The sequence below is a fragment of the Garra rufa genome, chromosome 15 (genome assembly GCF_049309525.1).
Source record: "Garra rufa chromosome 15, GarRuf1.0, whole genome shotgun sequence".
Classification (NCBI taxonomy): domain Eukaryota; kingdom Metazoa; phylum Chordata; class Actinopteri; order Cypriniformes; family Cyprinidae; genus Garra; species Garra rufa.
This window is the reverse complement of record NC_133375.1, coordinates 1,118,882-1,137,099: the sequence shown is the minus strand read 5'-3', so window position 1 is coordinate 1,137,099 and position 18,218 is coordinate 1,118,882. Positions and strand designations below refer to the sequence as shown.

General features: G+C 34.2%; 1 protein-coding gene across 1 annotated transcript in view; it reads right to left on the bottom strand.

The window, feature by feature from the left end:
• LOC141287226 (dematin-like) overlaps nt 1-18,218 on the bottom strand; it is a 50,921-nt gene that overhangs the window by 6,881 nt on the left and 25,822 nt on the right. The window contains exons 2-15 of the mRNA XM_073819359.1: nt 16,783-16,842; nt 11,451-11,498; nt 11,227-11,307; nt 10,876-11,004; nt 8,010-8,054; nt 7,326-7,473; nt 7,187-7,231; nt 6,944-7,093; nt 6,648-6,784; nt 3,561-3,666; nt 2,996-3,045; nt 2,855-2,903; nt 295-353; nt 83-163 (exon numbers count right to left, since the gene is read on the bottom strand). Of these exons, the coding sequence (XP_073675460.1) occupies nt 83-163; nt 295-353; nt 2,855-2,903; nt 2,996-3,045; nt 3,561-3,666; nt 6,648-6,784; nt 6,944-7,093; nt 7,187-7,231; nt 7,326-7,473; nt 8,010-8,054; nt 10,876-11,004; nt 11,227-11,307; nt 11,451-11,465 (1,095 nt within the window). The 5' untranslated portion in view covers nt 11,466-11,498; nt 16,783-16,842. The remainder of the gene's footprint in view (nt 1-82; nt 164-294; nt 354-2,854; nt 2,904-2,995; nt 3,046-3,560; nt 3,667-6,647; nt 6,785-6,943; nt 7,094-7,186; nt 7,232-7,325; nt 7,474-8,009; nt 8,055-10,875; nt 11,005-11,226; nt 11,308-11,450; nt 11,499-16,782; nt 16,843-18,218) is intronic.

Sequence of the window (18,218 nt, the reverse complement as noted above, 5' to 3'; positions counted from 1 at the left end):
CTGGGAGAGAGAGGTTATGTGGTCAACACTTCCTGGCAGAACAGTGCAACTTGGTAAAATAATGAGCAAAAGCAATGTCTACCTCCAGTCTTGTCCTGTCGACACCAGGAGGGAGTTTGTTTCTGCCTCTGTGGGTCACAATGAGCATCTCATATGGGTAAATCTGCCAAATAAATACAAAGATGGTGTAAATACAATATTAATGAATTTTGACCAGGATCATACAGTCACTTAGTAACAATATATACAAGAGCTTGAATCTTAAATAGTTGGCAGACGATATGGTCACATCACCTTTTGCTCCAGCATACTAGGGAGAGAATTCCCTCTGTCTATCCTTCTACTTTGGGCATCTCCATTCTATAAAAGAGAGAAGACCACTAACCACTTACAATCGCAATTGTAATTTGTGTAATTGTTACAAAAATTGGATTGTAAAATGTTATAGAAAACTGCTGAGATTGAAGGCTGCAAAGCTTAACTAAATATTAGATTATTTCTGAAATGCTACTACTGCAATTGTCTACTTGTATTCCTTACTTGAAGGGTTTTAATAAAGTTGGTTTGGTTAATAAATTTCATAAATAACAATATACAATATTTATTGTAATGTAAACTATTACATACCTGGAAATCTGTAAAGAGAGAGAGAGAGAGAGAGAGAGAGAGAGAGAGAGAGAGAGAGAGAGAGAAACAATAATACAATGAGCAGAAGGTAAAAAACCTGACAAAAATCATATTCAATCTAATTTATATTAATTTTAAATAGTTCAGAATAGATTACAACAAAACACAGTGCAATAGAATAATGACTTTGGCACTCTGATTAAAGTGTAAATAAACATGACAAAAATACTCTGCTATTTAGAATGGAATATACGGTAATTATGACTCTTCATTATTGATATATTGTATAATAAAATAAAACTCACCCTGATTAAATAGACTTACATACTATTTAGAAGAATAGAATTAGAATAGAATAGAGATCAGTTCACCTAATACTGTAACTTACTCTGATAAACTTAAAATAAACATGGCAAAAACTAATCTACTATTTAAAAGAATAGAATAGAATAGAATAGAATAGAATAGAATAGAATAGAATAGAGATCAGTTATCTTACTACTGGAACTTTCTAAGATTAAATTTTGAAATAAACATGGCAAAAACTGATCTACTATTTAAAAGAATAGAATAGAACAGAATAGAGATCAGTTATCTTACTACTGGAACTTTCTTAGATTAAATTTCGAAATAAACATGGCAAAAACTGATCTACTATTTAAAAGAATAGAATAGAATAGAATAGAAAAGAGATCAGTTCTCTTACTACTGGAACTTTCTTAGATTAAATGTCAAATAAACATACCTATAAACTGATCTACTATTTAAATGAACAGAACAGAACAGAACAGAACAGAACAGAATAGAACAGAATAGAATAGAATAGAATAGAGATCAGTTCTCTTACTACTGGAACTTTCTCAGATTAAATTTCGAAATAATCATGGCAAAAACTGATCTACTATTTAAAAGAATAGAATAGAATAGAATAGAATAGAATAGAATAGAATAGAAAAGAATAGAATAGAATAGAATAGAATAGAATAGAATAGAAAAGAATAGAATAGAATAGAATAGAATAGAATAGAATAGAATAGAATAGAGATCAGTTCTCTTACTGCTGGAACTTTCTCAGATTAAATTTCGAAATAAACATGGCAAAAACTGATCTACTTTTTAAAAGAATAGAACAGAATAGAATAGAATAGAGATCAGTTCACCTAATACTGTACCAAACTTAAAATAAACATGGCAAAAACTAATCTACTATTTAGAAAAATAGAACAGAACAGAATAGAATAGAATAGAACAGAACATAGATCAGTTCTCTTACTACTGGAACTTTCTTAGATTAAATTTCGAAATAATCATGTCAAAAACTGATCTACTATTTAAAAGAATAGAATAGAATAGAGATCAGTTCTCTTACTACTGGAACTTTCTCAGATGAAATTTTGAAATAAACATGGCAAAAACTGATGTACTATTTAAAAGAATAGAATAGAATAGAATAGAATAGAATAGAATAGAGATCAGTTCTCTTACTACTGGAACTTTCTTAGATTAAATTTTGAAAAAACATGGCAAAAACTGATCTACTATTTAATAGAAAAGAATAGAATAGAATAGAATAGAATAGAATAGAATAGAATAGAATAGAAAAGAGATCAGTTCTCTTACTACTGGAACTTTCTCAGATTAAATATAAAATAAACATGCCAAAAACTGAACTACTATTTAAAAGAATAGAATAGAATAGAATAGAATAGAATAGAATAGAATAGAATTGAATAGAATTTAATTGAAAAGAGATCAGTTCTCTTACTACTGGAACTTTCTCAGATTAAATGTCAAATAAACATGGCAAAAACCGATCTACTATTTAAAAGAATAGAATAGAATAGAATAGAATAGAATAGAATAGAGATCAGTTATCTTACTTATCTTATCAGTTATCTTTACTTATCTTACTTACTGGAACTTTCTCAGATTAAATTTTGAAAAAACATGGCAAAAACTGATCTACTATTTAGAAGAATAGAATAGAATAGAATAGAATAGAATAGAATAGAATAGAATAGAATAGAATCGAATCGAGATCAGTGTTCTTAATACTGGAACTCTGATTAAATTCCAAATTGTTCTACTCATTAGAACAGAATAAAATAAAATAAAATTATGACTCAATACTGGCACTCTGATTGAAGTGTAACAAATGTAAAAAGTAAAAATTATTATAGAATAGAATAGAACAGAATAGAAAAGTCATAATGCAGTATAAACTTACTTTGACTCCCTTTATCACTGATTGAAGAGGAGAACTCTGCAGACTGGAGCTGTAACACACAAACACCAGACTAATTAAATCAGTCTAATTAAGGACGGATCTCATAAAGCTGACATATAAAAACAGATTTAATTTTCTCACCCTAGTCAGGCCAGTCTTAGTGTAGGAAGGAAATGAGGGGGATTTGGAGGCTGTGAAAAGAAATGAAGAAACATGTTAATGTACTGGCACAAATACCATTCAAATAATCATCTTATCTAAGTAATGATGCTAAAGCCAACATGTTTTCTATTAGGGATGTGTGGATGCATCACATCTCTTCAACCAGAAGGGGCCACTGTAAGTACAAGGTCAACCAGCTCTTGTGTTTAGCTGGAATCACGTCAATTTTCAGTGAAAGAGGGTAGGGTACAGGGTATAATACAATAATCAAAATGGTTCAAATTTAGTTTTCGAGACTCTGACCTTTCGCCTAGAGACCTATAAACTCTAATCTGATTCAGATTATTAGTCTGTCACGCATAAACTCTGACCGCAGGTGGAAAGACTGACTCAGATGTTCAGTACACACAACAACTGCTGTCAGTAATGCTGCTTATCTCTGTGTATCTTTCTGTTCTGTTATTTCTTATTAGACAGTTTTGTGAAAATCACAATCACAATGAAAACCACACAAGCACATGCACACAAAAACATTGAAATGTACCCATATGCATGTGTGTCCTGTCGGGCAGAGACCGTGTTTTCCGTCGGACTGGAGCCGAACTCTCGATCTCCTCCTTTAGTATCAATTTTCCTAGATTGGATTGAATCTGTGAAGAGAGAATGACTGGTGAAGAGGTGGACACTGAAACATTATACCCAGGCTGAGAGACTGAATTGATCAGCTTGGCTCCCTGTTTCGACAGGAAATGCAAGAATCCCTACAGATTTGTCTTTCATTTGAAACCAACTGTGGCCTTCACTTGAAGGTCGAGTGAGACAAAAGATCCCACAAATGAGAGCCAACCCAATAAACCTTTAGCCTGTTTCTTAAGAAAATAAGGATTACAAAAATTAGAAGAGGAAAAAGTTACAATTTTAATGTAAAAATTTAAATACAGTTTAGGGCTTTTATGACTCGTAATGCTAATATACTGTATAATAATAATAATACAAAATAGAATTATGACTTAAAATACTGGCATTCTAAAGACAAAAATAACACTATACAGTAGAATAGAATAGAATAGAATACAATACAATGAAATACAATAAAATACAATAGAATAGAATTAGAGTATGACAATCCTGGCACTCTACCATTTAGAATAGAATACAACTGTGACTCTTAAAACTGGCACTCCGAAGTGTAATAAAAACATGACAAAAAAAATCACTCTACTATTAGAATAGAATAGAATAGCATAGCATAGAATAGAATAGAATAGAATAGAATAGAATAGAATAGAATAGAGATCAGTACTCTTAATACTGGAACTTTTTGGAACTCCGGATTAAATGTCAAATAAACATGGCAAAATTGATCGACTATTTAGAAAATGACAAAATGAAAAGAATAGAATAGAACAGAATTACATTATGACAACACTTGTACTCTAAATGACTATTTAGAATATTACTATTTAGAACATAATTATGACTTTTAAAACTGGCACTCAGAAGTTATTATAAACAACTACAACTACTAAAACAACAGAATAAAATAGAATAGAGATGAATGCCCGAAGTGTACATAAACATGACAAAAATGACTATACTAAATCAACAGAATAGAATAGAATAGAATAGAATAGAATAGAATAGAATAGAGACCAATGCCGTTAATGCTGGAACTCACTCTTAATCTTAATTAAATTTCAAATAAATGTATCTAAAAAATCATATCTATTAGACTAGAATAGACTAGACTAGACTAGAATAGAATAGAATAAAATTACAGTATGACTATCCTGGCACTCTACATTACTTTTTAGAATAGAATAAAATGATGACTCTTAAAACTGGCACTCTGATTGAATATGACAAAAATGACTAGAATAGAATAGAATAGAGTAGAGTAGAGTAGAATAGAATAGAATAGAATAGAATAGAATAGTGATCAGTACTCTTAGTACTGGAACTTTTTGGAACTCTGAATTAAATATCAAATAAAAATGGCAAAAATTGATCTGCTATTTAGAAAATAATAAAATAGAAAGAATAGAACAGAATTAAATCATGACAATACGTGTAGTATTTAGAATAGAATAGAACAGAGATCAGTGCCCTTAATGCTGGAACTTACCTTGATTACATTTTAAATAAACATGACAAAAACGTATCTAATAGAAAAGAATAGTATAGAATAGAATAGAATTACAGTATGACTATCCTGGCTCTCTACATTACCATTTAGAAAATAATAAAATTATGACTCTTAAAACTGGCACACTGAAGTGTAAATAAACATGACAACAATCACTCGACTATTAGAATAGAATAGAATAGAATAGAATAGAATAGAATAGAATAGAGATCAGTGCCCTTAATGCTGGAACTTACTTTGAGTAAATTTCAAATAAACATGGCAAAAACTTATCTACTAGAATAGAATAGAATTACAGTATGACTATCCTGGCACTCTACATTACTATGTAGAATAGAAAAAAATGATGACACTTAAAACTGGCACTCTGATTGAACATGACAAAAAATTACTAGAATAGAATAGAATAGAATAGAATAGAATAGAATAGAATTGAATAGAATAGAATAGAGATCAGTACTCTCAGTACTGGAACTTTTTGGAACTCTGGATTAAATATCAAGTAAAAATGGCAAAAATCTATCTGCTATTTAGAAAATAATAAAATAGACAGAATAGAACAGAATTAAATCATGACGATACTTTTACTATAAATTACTATTCAGAATAGAATAGAACAGAATTGTGACTCTCTGTTACTCTACTGATAGAACGGAATAGATCAGAATAGAATAGAATAGAATAGAACAGAATAGAGATCAGTGCCCTTAATGCTGGAACTTACTCTGATTCAATTTCAAATAAACATGGCAAACATGCTCTACTCTTTAAAATAGAGTAAAATAGAATAAAATGATGAATCTTAAGGTTTCAGGTTAATGGAAAAGTGTATGGAGAAAAGGCGCATCTTAGGTGGTTTTATGTGTTACTATTTCTTTAAAGATTTCCAAATTTAATTACCTTTTTATGAATTTGTAGTGTGAAATTAATGTTTAAATATACAAACAGTTTAATATAGCTTAACATAAACTGCATGTACACTACGGTTCAAACTTTTGGGGTCCAAAACATTATTAATGTTTCTGAAAGTCTCTTACGGTCACGAAACCTGATTTTTAATTTAATCCAAAATACAGCACAAATAGTTTGAAATAACTGATTTCAGTTTTAATATATTTTAAAATAATTATAACCAGAAATGTATTCCTGTGATGGTTTTAAAGCTGCATTTTCAGCATCATTACTTTAGTTTTATGTGACCCTTTAGAAATGATTCTAATATGCTGATTTGCTGCTCAAGAAACATTATTATCAATGTAGAAAACAGTTGCAGTTTAATATTTTTTTTAATATAATTCTTTAATTGAAAAAAAGTTACATTAGAAATGTCTTTAGTGTCACTTTTGATTCATTAAAATTAAAAAATTAATCATTTCATTAAATAATAATAATAATAATAATAATAATAATAATACAAGAACTATGAAAATGAATGCAAATGAATGTAAAACAGGACACATTTACAGATAAGAAAATTATAAACACCTTGTTGAGCTCTTGCTTCTGCATTTGCCGAAGTCTCCACATGTCTTCAGACAGATCATTTTCATCATATTTATCATCCTCCTCACCCTCATCTCCCTCAGCCACCTTGCACACCACACTCTTCTTCCGTTCTTTCTCTGTGACACAAACACATGATTGTGAGAAGAAGAGCATAAAAAGTTTATGAACAACAGTGTCAAGACTACCATACAATAAAATTGTGCCTTGATATTAATACTTCTTACATTTGCATGTGCTGTTAGCATTATTATGTGGATAGCGTGAGAGTGTATTACCTATAACAGCTAGTGAGGGTGGGCAGGGCCAGTAGTCTGTCTCTATCTTAGAGGGCTGGTTGGGGTCTGGAGGCTGTGCGGCGGGAAACTTTGAGGACTCGATGATTAAATCCTCCATGTGTTTACCATGTGGAACGGCTGCTGAGACATCTACACACATTCAAATACACAGACACATACTCAGAATGCTTCAGAATTAGACCATTTATTCAATCTGATATAAATGATATAGATGTTTCATACCTTGTTTATATATAGGTGGCTTCTTGTATATGTTGGTTCCATTGTCTGTGAGGAAAGGTGAGGTTGCTTTGTTTAGTTTTAGAGTTTGATGTTGATTGAGCTTTGTTAACTGTGTTTGTGAAGTGCTGTAGTACCTAACCTGGCCTGTGGAAGTGCTGTTGCTGGTGTAGGAGGACTTTTGTGCTGACGGCGATGCTTTTACTCAGCTGTGTGGAGGCCGGAGACGAGCTGCCTGATGACTTGGGCTCTGACCAATCCCTCTGATAGACATCCTTTGATAGACTGTTCTGGAATTACACGTAGAAGGTCTGTGTGATTAACAATCATCCACAGAGACTCTAAAGCAGATTATAAAATAGATAGTTTGGTCCTTGAACATGGTGAAATATCTGTGATGCAAGGTTTCCGGTGGATTATGGCTTCAATGCCTGGTTTTCAGAAATCAAATTTGTTGAGTAAAAGGGAATTCCAGACTTTACTTCTCATGTTTTGTTTGATTTACTGTATATATGGGTTGTTTTTGAGCCAAATGCCAAAACTGTCCTATGGTGTGACTGTTTCAAGCATGGTTCAATAAATTACAGTTATTTACAGTTAAATTCCCTTAATTTTTGCTCCACAGGACAATTTTATGGCACATTTAAAGTAAAAATGTAAAAAAAAAACAATGAAAGTATTGCCGAAGTTAGTGACCCTTTATATTTTCTCAAAGATCAGACTTCACACTACAGAAATATATGCATTTCTTCTTCAAAAAATGGTCTTTTACAAAACGAAAAAGCATTTTTTCTGCCTATTTGTCAACTACCCATATGCAACTTACCTCTGGAGATGGAGGAGGGGAGATTGAACGAGGAGATAATGACCTCTAGAGAAAGAAAAAGAGAGAGAGAGAAAGAGAGAGGTCAGTTGTTGGCAGTAAGGGAGATATCCAGACATTTCCACAGACAGGTTTACAGACTTAATGAAGCGTAAAGCTTCCATTACAGCGAAACAAAAAAGGAAATTACAGTGGAAGAGCCGAGCTAACATGTCATGTGTGTGTGTGTCTGTGTGTGCGTGTGTGCTGATCTCCGTCCAGGCGCTCTGAGGGCGAGACATCACACCCAGCAGGAAACTAACCAGTGAACACATCACACACGCTGACAGATAGAGTGTGTTACACAATGAAAATCTGTCAAATCAACAGCTTTGTGTCTATGAGACAATTACCGAAACAGACTGTCAGATCTCATCAATAAATAACAGCACAACACTACTATTCAAAAGTCTGGGGTTGGCAAGATGTTTGAATGTTTTTGATAGAAGACCATAATGCTCAGCAAGGCTGAATTTATTTGATTTAAAAGAGTAAAATCAATAATGTTGTAACAGTCAAGCCTGAAATTATTCATACCCCTGGCAAATTCTGACTTCACTTTTTTTGACCGGAAATGACACAGGCTTCTCCCAAAAGTTAATAAGACGATGTACAAGAGGCATCATTGTGGAAAAAACATTTCTCAGCTTTTATTTACATTTGAACAAAAAGTGGCATGTCCAAAATTATTCATACCCTTTGCAAACTGTCACAGTCTCTGGGAAAATCCAAAGTTCTATACCATTCCAAATAGTCCAAGCTGTTCTAAAGCATCCTAATTACCCTGATTCATTGGGAACAGCTGTTTTAATGAACTCAACAGGTGATGAAAAACAGAAGCTCTCTGCTGTTGGTTTGTGGACAGTCATGGCTAAGAGAAGTCTGCAGAGAAACTTGGCCTTGGGCACCAGTGGACATTTCAGCACGACAACGACCCAAAACACACAGCAAAAGTGGTGAAGAAATGGTTAGCAGACAAAAACATTAACGTTTTGCAGTGGCCCAGCCAGAGTCCTGACTTCAATCCTATTGAGAATCTGTGGAGGGAGCTAAAGATCAGGGTGATGGCAAGGAGACCCTCCAACCTGAAAGAGTTGGAGCTTATCGCTAAAGATGAATGGGCAAAAATACCAGTGGAGACATGCAAAAAGCTGGTCAGCAATTCTAGGAAGCGTTTGATTGCTGTAATAGGCAAAAAAAAGGCTTTTCTATTGATTATTGAGAAGGGTATGAATAATTTTGGACATGCCACTTTTTGTTCAAATGTAAATAAAAGATGAGTAATGTTTTTTTTTCCACAATGATGCCTCTTGTACATTGTCTTATTATCTTTTTGTAGAAGCCTGTGTCATTTCCGGTAAAAAAAAAAAAACTTGCTGGTTGAATAAAAGTCAGAATTTGCCAGGGGTGTGAATAATTTCAGGCTTGACTGTAACTGTTTTCTATTTAAATATATTTTAAAATGAACATCATTTTTTGAAGCAATTTAATACTTCCTTGCTACATAAATGTATAAATTTCTTTATAAAGGGAAATTGGGTGGAAAATTCACTATCAATTATCAAGTCACTTTGATTCATTATGATGTCAACACACGCACTCCGTAGTTCGGAACTGAATCGAATGACTTCGATCCATGCTCCGAAGTACCGATCTGAATAATGATTCACGAACCATCATTTTAGATCTGGACTCGGAGCACTGGATTGCGAGTCATTTGACTTAGATCAGGACTTAAATTTGTGTATCGCAAATTATTTGATTTGAATTATTTAATTTGCGAAATGACTCACAAACCCGTTGTTGTGATCTAAATCAAATGATTTGTGATACATGCTCTGAAGTCCCAATCTGAAACAAATGATTCATGATTCGCGATCCGAAACAGTGAATCATTTTGCAACGCATTTTGCAAAGCTCTGTTTCACATCACTATGCATGCTTTTTAAAATCATTTATCAAGTGATATTGAAATTCGAAAATGAATGGCTCTTTTAATTTAATCTGGCTTTTCCTAGTGCATCACTTAAAATGAATGATTGAAGTCACGAGTTTGAATCAATTGGAGTGGATCCAGTGTAAACGACTCAACTGATTCTTTTCACGTCTTAGCAAGTTTACACAACTTTGTCAGTACTACTACTGGCTTAGCTTGCTAGTTTTATGACAATAAATGAAATAAGCGGAAAAAAAGTATTGTTTTTTTAATTGTGTTAATTGTGCATCAAAATATTTGTGCTTAATGAAAAAATTAAACGCTTATTTTATAGATAATTCAATAATTCAAGCACTTTTCAAGTACCTCTTCAGGAATATTAGAAATATTTTCAGGCCTTAAATGTCAAAAAGTTAAATTCAAGTACTTCAGGCACCTTGTACGAACCCTGCATATTTCCACCCTCAGCTGTACAGTTGTACGCTTTCTGCCATTTTCTCTGCGCTCAAACAGCTCATAAGCAATGCAGGTGTTTTGTATTTGAATGTAAAAGTGAACATAAGAGTCTTCATTTTCTCCCGACATCAGAGCCACTGAGGATGCAGTGGATCAGTTTTGTTTTTGATGGTAACGTGCCACCGAATACACAAAAAAAACAGAAGAGAGGGGCAGGGTGAGCAGTAGCACCGAAACAGCTCGACAAGGTTTGACAAGGTAAAAGGGTGTTGTTTTCCACTACCACTGAGGAATTTTAACCAAAGTATGTTACAGACATTTCATGAAGATCCAAAAGAATCATACTAACACTTGTGGAAAATAGCCATCCAATGTCCCCTTTAAAAAATCTAACCCAAACTTTTGAACAGCATAAATACTGTATAAACAGTGTATTACCTCCATTGGTGAATAGCTGAAGTGGGGCTCATACATCATCAGGTCAGGCCTCTCTATGTCCAGAATGGCCTTGTCTTTAGGTATAGCTGCTAGATCCTTATACCCAATCACTTGATTGTCCATTTTGGCCTGTATTCATCCAAAATGTGAAAGAAATGGTAAAAAAGTATTGCCAATCTCAGAGATATAACATTAAACAACTAATTTATAACAGTAACAGTATGAAGACTAACACTATGAACTATATTCATGACATTCTATTTGTTTAAAAAGAATTACATTTGTTGTCAGACAGTGTTACAATTTTGAGAGTGTCTGGCCCATGAATGTGACTGCTACTGCTATACGCACCACTATAGTGACTGCTGGGGATCCAGGAACACCTCCTCCACGCAGAGAACAAACAGTGCCCGGGGAGGTACGGGTCGACTGCTGTTTACAAACACACACCGGTCAAAGGTCAAACATCACATGAACGTTTCATTTGTTTTATGATTATGCATCTTATTTTTGGTGATCAAATAAGAAATCTGTTTAAAAACAAATATGATATAAAAACAATTGCTTTTAATTACCTTATGCATCATCATTTTGAATGAGAGCACGCTCCCTTTATGGGGTCACTGTGGAAAAGAAAACATTGTACTTGAGGCTTTATATGTATGTCAGATGGCTGGGTGGTAATATAGTTACATTTTGCGAAAAAATATGAAATAATGCAGTTGAAATTTGCTGAATGCACTGCATATATGTGGATACACTATATTACATATCCAATTGACTTGAATATTTATCTGTACAGCCATCACAAAAGTGAGTACACCCCTCAGATTTCAGCAACCATTTTAGTATATCTAAAATGAAACTTGAATATATTTTAAAGTAGTCAATGTGCAGCTTGTATAGCAGTACATTTTTACTGTCCCATGAAAAATACTCAACATACAGCCATTATTGTCAAAATAGCTGGCAACAAAAGTGAGTACACCCTAAGTGAATTTGTCCAAAATATCAATATTTTGTGTTAGCAACATTGTTCTCTGGCACTGCCTTAATCATCCAATAATTGACCAGAGCTGCACAGGTTGTAGCTGGGATCCTCTTCCACTCCTCACCTTCACCTTCAGCTTCCTCAGCAAGGCAGTTGTCATCTTGGTGGTGTGTTTGTGATCGTTATCATGTTGGAAAATTGTTGTTCGGCCTAGTTTCTGGAGGGAAGGCATCATGTTCTGCTTCAGAATGTACAGTACATAATGAAATCCATGTTTCCCTCAATCAACTGCAGCTCCCCAGAACCAGCAGCACTCATGAAACCCCAGACCATGATGCTACCACCACCATGCTTGACTGTAGGCAAGACAAACAAGATCTTACAGTATCATCAGACCACAGGACATGGTTCCAGTATTTCATGCTCTCGTACTGGTTGTCTTCAGCAAACTGTTTGCAGGCTTTCTTGTGAGCTAGCTTCAGAAGAGGCTTCCTTCTGGGACGACGCCTATGCAAACCGACTTGTTGCAGTGTGCGGCGTATGGTCTGAGCACTGACAAGCTGGCCTTCTACTTCTGCAACCTTTAAAGCAATGCTGGCAGCACTCATGCAACTGTTTTTTAAAGCCAGGTCCTGCACCTGACGCACAGAACAAGTACTCGGCTTCATTGATCGACCTTTGCAAGGCCTGTTTCAAATGAAACCCTTCTTGGAAAACCTCTGTATGACCCTGACCACTGTGGTGTAACTCGGCTTCAGGGTGTTACTGAATTGAATTGTCTTGGCCATCTTTGTGGAGATCAACAATTCTAATTCTCAAATCCTCAGAGAGTTCTTTGCCATGAGATGCCATGTTGAACGTCCAGTGGTCAGTATGAGAGAATTGTACTTTAATACATTTTAACTGCTGTAATACAAGATACACAACTTTGTATGGTCCTGTCAAGCAGACAAAAACATAAACATGATGAATAAGACACAGGCTTTGCATGGTTAAACAACATACTGCTGTTTTCACTTAGGGTGTACTCACTTTTGTTGCCAGCTATTTTGACAATAATGGCTGTGTGTTGAGTTATTTTTAGAGGAGAGTAAATCTATACTGCTATACAAGCTGCACATTGACTACTCTAAAATATATCCAAGTTTCATTTGTATAGTATTGTCCCTTGAGAAGATATACTAAAATGATTGCTGATGTGAGGGGTGTAGTCACTTTTGTCAGATACTGTATATACAACTTTATAGAGAACTGTGTGCAATGATAAACAATCATGTAGCTGAGAATTAGGCACCACAAATGATTTACAGATTATTTAACATCACCTTTAACAACTTCAAGTCAAAAGATGGCAACACACAGAAAGCTGCTAATACACACACAGTACAGAAAAGCAGTGTATGGACCTTAAAACCTCTGCAGTCAGTGGACTATGAGCACAATGATGGTGTTTCTCTGGGTTTTTCTGATGGACTTCCATACAAAAGCTTCCTTCCAGCATTCTGTGAGTCTTTGTATTCAACTGAAAAGGTTACAAATTCCCACTCCTTTGAAAAATAACCCTAAAGTAGGACTGTACAATAAAACATGGCCAAAAATAAAAGAAGTGACTAGAGGGTTCATATCAGAAATACAGATAAATGTTCTGAAAGAGATCTGGTCAAGCCATCTTAATGGTTCCCATATGCTCCAGATATTTTTCAAGTGTACAACACTTTGTGTATGTCATACAAACACACATACACATGTAAACATGGATAAACCGCCCCACACACACCACTTGATCTGGCCTGGTCTGGAACCGGACCCTGTCATCATGATGTTTTTAAAGATAGACGGAGGTCTGAATGGATTTCTGTGGCTGAAGTATCCGATTAAGAGCTCAGAGAGTGGTCTCAGTTGCATGGTAGGTTTGACAAAGAAAACACAATAATTATATCTCTTACGCATCTTATTTGATCCTGATATCTCACTTGTTTTATTTTTATTTCACCTGTTTTAAAAGAAGAAATCTGAGACAAAATGGCCCTTAAAGATCATCCAAAGATGAAATTCCGAAAATTCAGATTTTATTGTTTTCCAAAAATAAACGAAGGTCTTACAGGTCTATGAAGTCTCCTATGAAGAGCAAGCCACATTTACTTTGGAAAGTAGGGAGTGAGAAGAGAAGGAGATACAGACTCACAGTAAACACAGTGAAAGTAAAGAAAGTGGACAGGGGTGGCAGAGAAGGGGGCAGGGTGGACAAATGAATAGAGAGGATGGATAAAGAGAGACGGATGGATGGAGAAAGAGAAGGATGGGGGAGGGATGTGATGGAGATGGAGAGGGATGATAAAACACATTACATCCCTGCAGTCAGCACAGGCTGATAGCGTGACAGATGACTGTGACTCCCTTCCCCCATTTAACCAGGAACTATGTCAAGTGCAAGTACAAATCCTGACAGTAGTCTTAAAATTAGGGTTAGTATAGAGACTGAGGATTAGCGTAAAAGCACAAAACTGCAAGTACAGCACTAAATGCACAGAAAACTACAGTAACAGTATACACTACCTGTCAAAAGTTTTGGAACAGAAATATTTTTTTTTTTTTAAGAATTGTCTTCTGCTCACTAAGCCTGCATTTATTTGATTAAAAATACAGCAAAAGCAGTAATATTGTGAAATACTAATTAAAATAACTGCTTTCTATTTGAATATATTCTAAAATGTATTTTATTCTTGTGATCAAAGCTGAATTTTCAGCATCATTACTCCAGTCTTCAGTGTCACATGATCCTTCAGAAACCATTCTAATACAGTTTCTTTGATGAACAGAAAGATAATATGAAGACATGATAATGATCAGCATTTATCTGAAATAAAAAAACATTTGTAACATATACACTATATCATTGAAAAGCTTGGAGTTTTTTTTTAATTTCAGATAAATGCTGTTCTTTTGAACATTCTATTCATCAAAGAAACCTGAAACAATTCTACTCAGCTGTTTTTAACATAATAATAATAATAATAATAATAATACATGTTTTTTTGAGCAGCAAATCAGAATATTGGAATAATTTCTAAAGGATTGTGGGTAATGATGTAATGATGTTGAAATGATGCTGAAAATTCTGAAAATTCAGCTTTGAAATTACAGGGATAAATTACATTTTAAAATATATTCAAATAGAAAACAGTTATTTTAAATAGTAAAGATATTTCAGAATTTTGCTGTACTTGGAATCAAATAAACCTTAAACCTTACAAACCTTACTGTTCAAATAATTTTGACTGGTAGTGTATTTACAATCTTTATTCCATTATCCCATCACTTAAAACATTATTTATTTTTTGGTTGATTAAAATTAGCTAAAATTACACAAATAAACATTTTGTTGTTTGCAATCAGTTTATATTTTTAAATGGCTCATTTATAGGTCAAGTTCACCAACCTGACCTAATTTCTTTAAGGGGTCGATCAATTATCGGCACCAATATTAAGCATTTTATGGTTATCGGTATTGGTCATTTTCAAAACCGATTTGCGGGGAAAATAAGAATGTTTTTGTCAGAGCCCATTTATTTCTTATTTTGACATTAATTAGCATTTTTACACATGACATATCGGTTTAAAATATCGGTTATCAATCTACTTGATCTGTAATAATCAGTATTGGCATCAACCCTGAAAAACACATATCGGTCAACCCCTTATTTCTTCTCTGGAACACAAAAGAAGATATTTTTGAAAAGTGGCTTAGTGAACTTTTGTCAAAACAATGAAAGTTAAAGGGTTCTAATTTTGTAAAATATTTTTTTTTTCTGTTCCACAGAAGAAAAACACACACACACACACACACACACACACACACACACACACACACACACACACACAGCTTTAGTAATGACATTAAGGTCTCTTTAATCCATTTACATTCAGTCTACAGGAACAATTTTAATCAGCCAAAAGCAGATTTTCACAGATTTTTTAATCCACTAAAAATCCATAAATTTAATTTATATACCTTTAGAAAAAGGCTTTATATGGATTTTTCAGGAAAGATATCTGAAGCAAAAATAACTAAATCCTTTAAGGGGTCATCGGATGCAAAACTCACTTTTACATGTTGTTTGAACATTAATGTGTGTTGGCAGTTTGTGTACACAACCACCCTACAATGATAAAAATCCACCCAGTGTTTTTTTTTTTATCTATAAAAGTAATATCCCCTTTTTAAAATCAGGTCATTCTCAGCTTCTTGTCGGTGTGACGACACACAGACAGAGGCAGCTCCCACAATAGTTGATTGACATTAGAGCCTTTCCTTAGATCCGCCCTCACCTCACCGAGCTGATTGAGCGACTGAGGTGTTCTGTTGTTGGATGTTATAATGAACATAGCAGTCGTCATTTACTCCCGACATCTGAGCCGCTGAAGACGCAGAGGATAACGTTACTTTATTTTTGAAAGGATAGCGCCGATCCCGATCTACATATGCGTCTATGTTTGTGCGAATCGTTCCTTATGCATCTTTGCAAATGTCCTCTTAATAATGTGCTTGTTAGCAAGTTTTGCAGCTGAACGTGCCTAAATTTAGCTAAAGTAAACATTACGGCACGTTATCCCACTGCAGAGAGGGGCGGGCTGAGCAGAGCTCATTAGCATTTAAAGGAACACGCAACAGAATAGCTCACCCCGAAAAGGGCTGATTTTGACAAGGTAAAAAGAGCGTTTTTTACACTTCCATTGAGAAATTTTAACCAAAGTATGTTATAGACTTCTCATTAAGACCCTAAAGAATCATATCAGCTTGTGGAAAATAGGCATCCGATGACCCCTTTAAAGATTATGTATTGTAGGTGAGAAAGTGAACAACTGAGTGAATGAAAAAGACACAAGAAGAGAAAGACAGAAGAGTGAACTCTTACCTCAGGCACTGAGAAGCTTCATGACACACATCTACAGGGCCTCCTAGCCCTACACCATTCCTGAAACACGCAAATACAGGATTTCATTACTTATCATGATATGACACTATAATACCAAGCAAAAACCATTTGGTGAACTGAATTCGGTGTTAAATAGGTCTTTCACACAGAAATTTCTTCCCTCATGCCATCCAATATGTATTTGAGTTTGTTCTTTATCAGAACAGATTTGGAAAAATGTAACATTACATCAGTTGCTCACCAATAGATCCTCTGCAGTGAATGGGTGCCGTCAGAATAAGAGGCCAAACAGATGATAAAAACATCACAATAATCTAGAAGTAATCCACACCACTCCAGTCCATCAATTAGTGTCTTACAAAAAAACAAGTCCAGCATTAAGGCATTTGTGTCACTTCTGGCCAAAATACTAATCAATAATAGCACTTCCTACAGTGCTCTCATATCAAAATACACCCACATAGCTGTTTAAAGCTGCTTTGAACTATTTTCATTTATAAACAGTGCTTGATTTGTGCATATTTCTATTCTGGTTCAGATGAGATGACTTTTAAAGAAAGCAATATTATGGATAGAGGACTCAAATTAGTTTCAAAGTTTGAAGTTAAAAACGTCTCGATGGATTTGTTTCTTACAAACACAGAGCTTTTCACTTCACAAGACATTAGTTGATGGACTGGAGTGGTGTGGATTATTTGTGGATTATTGTGATGTTTTTATCAGATGTTTGGACTAGGATTGCCACTAACGACTATTTTTATATCGATTAATCTATCGACTAATTTCCCACCAAAAAAAATAAAAAAATAAATCAACAATTTTAAAATCAATAAATTGCAGGTGTTTTTGATTATTAAAATTTAATGGAACCTTTCAAATGGAATCCAATTAGTGGACGCGAGCAAAATTAAATCAAGGATTTTTAAAAATCGAATTGTCGATTAGAATCAGCCCTAGTTTGGGCTTTGACGGCACCCATTCACTGCAGAGGATCCATTAATGAGCAAGTGATGCAATGCTTACTTTCTCCAAATCTGTTTAGATAAAGAAACAAACTCATCTACATCTTGAATGACCTGAGGGTGAGTATATTTTCATTTTTGAGAATACACTATTCTTTTAAATAAAAAAATACAGTTGAAACATAGAATATTTAGCATGATTAAGCTGCTTTTTTTTTACTACTCTATAAATAAGAAGCGAAGCAAACAGGATAATCTTTGACAGCCAATACATGTAAAGGAGAATGATGCTCTTCTCTAAAGTGCTTTCTCTTCAGGCAGCTTCTCTTGAGTTATTGATCCTTCTGAATTCACACAAGTCAAAATCACTCAATTATTCATGCCTCATGAACTTTGGCCTTGCACTAGAATGAGCGTTTCTGAAAAAGAAAAATATTTAACTTCAGACTGTGT